This window comes from Bactrocera latifrons, unplaced genomic scaffold, assembly GCF_001853355.1.
Source record: "Bactrocera latifrons isolate USDA-ARS-PBARC rearing strain unplaced genomic scaffold, ASM185335v1 scaffold_82, whole genome shotgun sequence".
Taxonomy (NCBI): domain Eukaryota; kingdom Metazoa; phylum Arthropoda; class Insecta; order Diptera; family Tephritidae; genus Bactrocera; species Bactrocera latifrons.
This window is the reverse complement of record NW_017537512.1, coordinates 141,204-150,395: the sequence shown is the minus strand read 5'-3', so window position 1 is coordinate 150,395 and position 9,192 is coordinate 141,204. Positions and strand designations below refer to the sequence as shown.

Genomic DNA, 9,192 nt, shown 5'->3' with positions numbered 1-9,192 from the left:
TTTTTTTTGAATTTTAGAGGACTTAGTTCAGAGATATATTGGTCACCGCAAAACGTCTTCTTTGAGAGGACCTACCGGAGTTCAGCTGTAGCTATTTTTTCTAATAATATTTCTTAAAATTCGGTTAAAAGATGACATAATAATTTTTAGATCAAAAAAAGTTTTTTCCGGAAAAAAACTGGAAGTTCGCTTTTTCCGGCCTTCTAACTGTATGTAACCCATTAAAATTGTAATGTTTTTATGCCTCTAACCACGATTAACCCCTTAAAAATATCTCCCGAATTTACTACAACTTACTTGGATCGAAGAACACCAGCGCCTTGATGCATGCCAATTCGGTATCGTCAATATTCACATCGCGTAGCGCAAAAACGAGCTCATCTATGATTCTAGCGCCAATGCGCGAAATATCCAAGTTCGGCGACAGACGCGCATCTGCACGATACAACAAATTTACTCACACGATACTTAAACCAAATTACATTACTTACCGGGACAATGTTTCGTGATAACACAGTTGTTGCCCAACAGCAACACATCTTTCAGATGCATAGAGCGCCGCGACAATCCCAACAACAGATGTTCGCCAGCATGCGCGCGAAGTAACGCCACCTGATCGTCCAGCTGCAGATCATTAAAGGCTGGTATGTGTTTGGCCCACTCGACCAGCGTCAATAGCTGTTGTTTCATTGACTCACACACATCGTTGATGCTCGCGAATTGTTTGTTCGATAGATCTTCATTCGGATTGGTCTCCATGGCAGCGCCCGCTTTCGATTGACGACTCTCAATCTCGGCCTTAACCAGTGATATAACGGACAAGCCATTACCGGGATCGGGATCTTCGTTTGAGGTGCGACGACAACTAATACGATCGCGTTCATTTTGCACTGCCTCCTTCTTCATGCCCGCCTTAAAACACTTACGTAAGCGGCAATAACGACACTGATTGCGTTTGTCTTTGTCCACAACGCAGTTGCGGGAGAATCTATGTATGTGATGGGTGGCAAAATATTGCATAAAATATAAATGACTTTGACTTTTGGCGTTATCTTACCTGCAGGTATATTGATGATTCTTGCGCACACTGCGTCGGAAGAACCCTTTGCAGCCGTCACAACTGGAAGCACCGTAATGTTTGCCGGTGGCGCGATCGCCACATATTGCACAAACTGTTGCCGATTGTGTGTTATTGTTTTGCGCATATGAGTTGTTGTTATTGCTTATAGTATTATTGCCACTAGTAGATAAATTGCCATTGCTATTGCTATTACCACCGCTTAGACTGAGCGCTGGACTCAGTGCCTGACTGCCGCTTGGACTGTGTGCGGAGGTGCTGCTGAGCGCCGAGAACGCCGGCTCAATGCCATGCATCATATGTCCCTCGGCATCTGAAAATAAAATATAACGAAAAAAAAATTAATATACAATTAAGCCGAATTTATTACAATAAAACCATTTACTTATAATAATTTCAACTAAGTAAACTCATAGCTCAAATTTTAATTCTCCTGACTACCATTTGTTCCGGTCGAAGCATAATGCGTCTGGAATATCCAGTTCATATCAGAACAGGGTATCAAAAATTGGCTTGAATCATTCTCGGCTGCCAAGCCGATGCAGTACTTTTGAAGAGAAATAGAAAATTGTCAGAAAGAGGGAAATATGTTATGGCTTCAGATGGACAATACTTTTAATAATACTTTGGCCATGTCTTCATTAATCAGTTACATGCTCAAATTTGGGAAACAAAACCGGAGGAATATAGTTATAGACAGAATAAAATAATCCGTTCGGAAAAGAATTAGTTTGAATCATTTTCTTTATAAACTATTAAAAAGATATACAAAAACGGAAAGGTAGATGATCTCAGACAGAGCCTGCCTCATACTTCGAAAGGTATTTGTGTGAGATTGGAAGTTTTGCAAACAGCTTAAGATTTCTTGAAGCGCTATTTTATTGAATCGTCAAAAGGACCAGGTATTGCAAAAGAGCAACGTTTGAAGTAGCGCCTCTTAATACCGGACAGATGTTGAGTACTAAATTGTTCACGCAATGGCTTGTCGTGCTTCGACAATAGTCTTCGCATTACCTTCAAGTCGATGGAGGGGAGTTGTCAAACTTATTTTGCAAAAGTATGTGTGGGGTTAAATTAGGTTAGGTTATAAGGCCATCTTTTCTGTTTCGCTGAAAGTATGACTGCCGAGATGTTTCTAAAACTTTTTGCAAAAACTGAGTAATTTAAAAGTGAATTTTTCAAAATCATCGTCCTTAATTCAAAATTTGCATCCTAATAGCATGGATATAAATTGGACCATGTCCAGTAAGAACTCCTACGAACGCTATGCTCACGCTAGGTCCATAAGCCCAATGTTAGAACGAAGAAGGACAACGGGGATACAACTTGTACCAACTCCGATTTAAATGTGAGGAGGATTTCGCACTAGCCAATCAACCGAACTACTCTGATAATGAAATAGCGTGATTGTATAGATAGTGAGGAATGCTCACTACCCTGAAAGCGACTCCATTTCGAAGCAACAAATCTACTGCCTTAATAATAGCCACTTCTGCCTAAAAGATACCGCAGTAATATGGTAGTCTAAAACTAGACTTGACGTAGAGCTGCTTACAGAAAAGGTCCCTACTAGCTTCAACCGATATGTAAAAAAGTTTCCTGCGCTTCTTCTCCAGTAAATTCGACCCACATAAGCCTTACGGATATGTGAGGAAAGAGAAACCCATCAGCAGTAGGATATGCGACTCAGTAATCAAAATTTCATAAAATTAATTTCAAGAAGGGATTATTACAGAACATTCATGAATCGAGTCAACTTTTGTTTTAATGTATTGGGCATAAAACGTTTACCAAAAAACTTGAATCTTTTGCAAAAACGATAGGAAGACCTCCACTCCGTTGGAGTGATCAGATGGAGAAGCACCTGGCTACTCTTCGCACCTCGAATTGGAGTCAAATTGCGAAAAGAAGAGACGACTGGCGCGCTGTCGTTAACTCGACTACAACCGCGAAAGCGGTGTCTATGTCACAGAAGAAGAAGAAGAATAAAATGCAAGTAGTTTGATTATTACAAATTGTGCTCTAACATTGTATGTATATAATAAAACAACGATTTTCCATCAAAGCTAATATATTTAATCATAGTTAATTGTTTGTATGTATACATATGTATGTAAACATTTCTGACCATGCAGCTTTATTAAATATTACTTGCAGCTCTGTAATATATATGTATATATGTATATACATATGTATGTATGTATATATACTGTAATCATTACTTGTCTCTTTACTCACACCGCTTGTTTGTTTGTAAAAATTCCGTGCTAACAAATTATAGAAACTGTCAAGTCATCATTATAAACATGTCTCTGATATCAAGTGAGGCACTTTAGTCATAAAACACATGTACCTTAAGACCAGATTTTGCAAAAAATATAATATTAATTAATTTGTTAATTAATAAAATAAATAAAAAATAATTTAAATAGTGTCAGTGCTTGAGCCAATTAAATAAAAAGAAGATAAAAATAAATAATATAAATAACTACAAGTAAGGAAGGGCAAAGCTTGGGTGTCACCGAACATTTTATACTCTCGCATCAAATACCGTATTTGTGTAAAGTTTTATTCCGCTATCATCATTGGTTCCTAATATATATACATTATACAGAGAAGGCATCAGATGGAATTCAAAATAGCGTTACATTGGAAGAAGGCGTGGTTGTGAACCGATTTCAACCATATATCGTACATGTCATCAGGGTGTTAAGAAAATATTATTTCATTGAAATCAGTCGAGTAGTTCCTGAGATATGATGTTTGGTCCATAAGTGGGCGACGCCACGCACATTTTCAATTTTTAAAGAAAGCCTGGGTGCAACTTCTTTCTGATATTTCTTCCGTAAAATTTAGTGTTTCTGACGTTTTTTGTTAGTCAGTTAACGCACTTTTAGTGATTTTCAACATAACCTTTGTATGGGAGGTTTGCGTGGTTATTATCCGATTTCTTCCATTTTTGAACTGTATATGGAAATGCCTGAATGAAACAACTCTGTAGAGTTTAGTTGACATAGCTGTAGTAGTTTTCGAGATATGTACAAAAAAGTTAGTAGGGGGCGGGGCCACGCCCACTTTTCCAAAAAAAATTACGTCCAAATATGCCCCTCCCTAATGCGATCCTTTGTGCCAAATTTCATTTTAATCCCTATTTAATAGGTTTTCGGTTTCCGCCATTTTGTGGGCGTGGAAGTGGGCCGATTTTGCCCATCTTCGAACATAACCTTCTTATGGAGCAAGGAAATAAATGTACCAAGTTTCATCATGATATCTCAATTTTTACTCAAGTTACAGCTTGCACGGCCGGACGGACGGACAGACAGACATCCGGATTTCAACTCTACTCGTCACCCTGATCACTTTGGTATATATAACCCTATATCTGACTCTTTTAGTTTTAGGACCTACAAACAACCGTTATGTGAACAAAACTATAAAACTTTGTTGCGAGAGTATAAAAATGGAAAATTAAATAAAGAGAAGTAAAAAATTATAAAATAAAAGTATATAAAAAAAAAACAAATAAATATCGGAAACAAAATTTATAAAGAAATCGAAAAATTATTGAATAAAAAATAATAATAAAAGAAAATATTATAAAAAATAAATAAAAATAAAACAAATTGATTATAAGAAATAATAGAATACGTGAGAATAAGAAATTCAGAATTTACACGCCCCCTTTTTGCCATAAGACTGTTAATATTTTACAATATATAATATATTATATTTACTCGTATTTATTAACTCTTGGCTTCGGTACAGATCTCTGCGGTCTATTTATATACAATACAGGTGGCCACTATATAGTATATTAAGTACATTTGATTATGAAGAGGCAAACACTTTAGCGAAGAGCAGAAAGAGTGAAATGCAAAACAAATACTTTTAAACATGCCTACATAATTATTATTATATATATATGTATATATATAATATTCCTGCATACATATGTGTAAACAATCGCTTTAAGTTATGTATGCGTTCAGCATACACACCCTCTCACCCACACTCACACCCATTTGCCACAAAATTTTGTTTTCTCCACGCAGAAAACTGTTTGTTGTTGTATTTCTTCTACGTCAAAAACCAAATTTTATTAGTAAACTTGCGCAAAGTACATAAAACAGAAAGAAAAAACACATTCAAACGTATGTTCTGTGTTGGCACAATACAGGGGGGCAAGCACTTAAATCAAGTGTTTTTTGTTTGAGAAAGTTTTAGTAATTATAGATAATAAATATATGTATAAAAAAGTACTTTAGTCAGAAGTCAGAGTCATTGTGTTGTCAGAGTATATGTGTTTTCAAGTGTTTCAAATAATTGAAATTTATTTTCAAGTCTTGGTTTTCTTGGTCTTGGTCTTGGCTTTAAATTTCACGCGACAACCCATTCGTCGAAATATTTTGTTTTCTAGTTTGGTATGACTGTCAGTGACATCTGCGCCAAATGTCCCATCAAAATAATCATTGTTGCTACGCTCATCTTTCTGAAGTACATAAAGTGCATTCAGCGATTTTTAGGATGAGGGAAATTATTTAACAAAGAAGTTCCATTAAATTTTGATTACGGAATCAAATTTCTAGTGCCGAAACATTCAGAATATTGGAAAAGGCCTTCGGTGATAATTGTTTGTCGCGAGCAAGTGTTTTTGATTGGTAAAAATTATGCAAAGATGGCCGAGAACGCGTTGACGATGAACGAGGTCTGATGATCAAGACATCAGTAAACTAAAGGAAATGATGCCTGATAGTCGACGATTAACAGTCAGAGATTTGACTGGCATCGTTGGAATATCGGAAGGATCAGTGAAAAGCATTTCATTTGGGCCTAAGAAAAGAGAATGAACAATTGGTTCCAAAATCACTAATTTTTTTTTTCGAAAAACAGCGTCGGATTAGCGTCTGTGAGAGAATGCTTTTCGACTATCAGAATCTTATTAAACATACTAATACTGGCGATGAGTGGATCTATGCTTACGACTCAGAAAAAGACGATCAATCGATCGAATATCACGGCAAATGTGTGCAGTAGCCGTAAAAACCATGTCAAAGCTGGTTAAAAATCAAGTTTATATTGATAGTTTTCTTCGTTTATAGAGATGTGGTGCACATCAAAATCCTGCCGACTGACCAAATTGTCAAGAGGGAACACTATTCAAGAGTTATGAGTTGTTTGCGCGAAGCTACTCATAAAAAGAGGCCGGGATTATGGGCCGAAAACTCTTAGTTTTTTCACCACCATAATGCACTGTCGCCTATTGCATGATTGAAATTTTCGCCAATTTTTCCACCGATATCGTATTTGTATTCGCCTCATTCAGCTCCATGTGACTTCTGGCAATTCAACAAACTCAAACGACCGGTACGCGGATACCGCTTTGAGTCAATTGAAGACATTAAACATGAATGGCTACGCACACTGAAGGCTATTCCGGATATTGATTGACTATGTCGAAGATTGGAAAAAACGTTGGCACAAGTATATTGGGAATAAGGAGGATTACTTTTAGATGGACGACATAGCTTTTGAAGAATAAATTCAGATTATTAACAAATACTTACGATTTGTTGCTCAGGGCAGTACACTTTTCTACCATAATAATCCTCTCCATATTGCAATAATCTTTCCCTCATTATTTACAGACACCCTGTTTTCCAACATTACTTGAGTATTCGATATTTTGGCCTTCTTTAAATTCTATTTGCAATTTCTAATAATAAGTATAGTGGAAAAACAATTTCTTAGTTTAAAAATACCAAAGCATGTGATAAAAAGAAGGCCTGGCAATTTTTGTTGACATTCTAGACACACTTTTGGTTGTGAACTTATTGTGGTCTAACTTACTTTACTGAAAAGGAAAATAATTTAAAAATTTTTGCATTAGATTTTCAATATTTTCTGTGTTTCAGAGTGAAGTTTTGTTTGAGAGTGAAATTTTGTTTCAGAGAGAAATAAAGATTTCTTCAGCATTAGCAATATTTTCTGGCACTTATAACTTTCAAATGCACATCTTACTTTAGTAGATAAGACAATAGCAGTATAGAAGAGATAGTAGTAGTCGGCAGATATCTAATCTTAGATAAATGTTGATGAATGTCTTTACTCACTACTCACTTCACTTCACTCCTCCGTCACCTCTTGCAGTTACTCTTAGTATACCAGCATAAAACAGCTGATCCCTTAAAACTCTTTATACTCCGTGATGTGGTATACCGATTGTTTTTTCACTTGTTAACACTTCTATATTGTAAAAACAGAAGGAAACCGTAAGGAGAAGTAGCGCGAAAACCACTGAGGTATAATGAAATGTGAGGCACATCAATCTTACCCAAAATAAACTGTGTCTCTTTTTCATGCTAGTACAAATACTAAACTTCGAGAATTCAATTCAATCTTATGTTTTCATTTAGTTTTGAGCTCAATATTTTACCATCAGGTGTTGAACACCGAATTTTCTGTTTTCTGCTTACTTGCATTTCCCAGGTGTCTTGACATTGATGCAAAATCTTTTTTGTAGTCTGTCTTTAGAACCGAACGGTAAGTTAGAGGAGCAGGTCAACTAAATATCTGCGAAACTTAAGCTTCAGCATAGTATTCTACCATGAGAGTAGCCGCAGCCGTTGATGTCCTGCCAAAAAATTTTCTTTTTCTACACAGATGTCTTTTGTCATGAAACTGATATGATAAACCACTATTTGTCGTCAACCTTTAGGAGTAAACAGTAAATTAGTGATGATGTGCTTCTTGTCCATATCATTGTCTTACTCTACATAACATATATTTTAATACCAGTTAAAATACCAAGCATCGTGAGTTGAATTCGAGGTTGAGTTTTCACGAAGTGTTAAACTCAAAATTCTACCGCGAAAATGCCAAATATTTGTAGTCTACTGTTAGGAGCGAACGATAAATTAGAGGAGTAAGTCGAAGAAATATGTGTGAAAGTTGATGTCCAGCCTTCAAGTTTTTTTTTTTACTCACATGCCTTTGACATGGGGCTTGACTCTGATGGAAAATCCTATTTGTAGTATGTCTTTAGGAGCGTATGATAAATTATATGATATATACAATATGATAAAGTTATGAAAATGTTCTTCACTTTAACTGCATTTCGCTATTGCACGAGCTGTAAATAAGCACCAAGAAAAGTAGAAATTTAAATGCGCCTCGAAACGAGCGTGTTCACTTCAAACTCATACTCATCCACACACACACATACACATAAACCCATACACATCACAACACAAGCGATCACAATGCGCTCATGCAATTTAAGTGCACATAAGGAGGAGCTTAACGCGCTGCCGTAAGCGTCCTCAGTAGATCGCGTGAGTGCACTTGTGTGCGTGTGTGTGTGTACGTAATCATATGCAACACACACACACATATATATATGTAAAGTATGCATGTCAAAGATCAAATTCATAGCATTTAAAGAAACAGCAAATGACAACAGCCAGGCAGTTAACAACAATAACAAAAGCAACAAAAATAAAGCTTTTCTGCTGGTGTAATTCAGAATAGTGAATTAATTGCCGCGCAGGTAGACCTATTGCGAGTGTCGTTGTTGAATTTGAACGTGTGTTCACCTGATAATTATAGGTAATTATTTCAGTTGGTTTTTTATTCATTTACTTGATTTTCTTTTTTTCAATTTTCGAACTTACTTCAAGTGTATTTTGTTTTTTCTTCTTTCCGTTCCTGTTGATTGCGTATTTGCATGGATATCAATGCTTTTGTTTGTGTCTCTACTCTTGTTTATTAGAATTTCAAAATAAAATACAGACTAGTCAATAATTTGATTTCTAATATGATTGAAAGTGGCAAGTCTTGTAATAAAACTGCCGCAACCCAATTAAATGTTAATACTAGTAAACAATGTAAAGATTGTATAATTTCATGCATAGATATGTACATACACATGTGTACACATATCTACGGTAGTATGGGAGTATATGTAGCAGAAGACTTTTCGAGTTTGTTTGGAAAATGAGAGTTGTAACTAATTGAAAATTACTAACTGATGACAAAAATTTTCGCACTTAAAAAAATCTTTTGTTTGTTTTAATAACATTAATAAAAAATTTTATAATTTTAATAAAAAAAATTAG

The 9,192-nt window shown here is 35.7% G+C and overlaps 1 protein-coding gene across 6 annotated transcripts in view; it reads right to left on the bottom strand.

Moving 5' to 3' along the window:
• LOC108976989 (transcription factor HNF-4 homolog) overlaps window positions 1–9,192 on the bottom strand; it is a 62,952-nt gene that overhangs the window by 1,665 nt on the left and 52,095 nt on the right. For all 6 annotated transcript variants that reach the window (XM_018946459.1, XM_018946460.1, XM_018946461.1 and 3 more), the window contains 3 exons: window positions 1,058–1,391; window positions 492–988; window positions 298–435 (listed from right to left, as the gene is read on the bottom strand). In XM_018946459.1, the coding sequence (XP_018802004.1) occupies window positions 298–435; window positions 492–988; window positions 1,058–1,391 (969 nt within the window). The remainder of the gene's footprint in view (window positions 1–297; window positions 436–491; window positions 989–1,057; window positions 1,392–9,192) is intronic.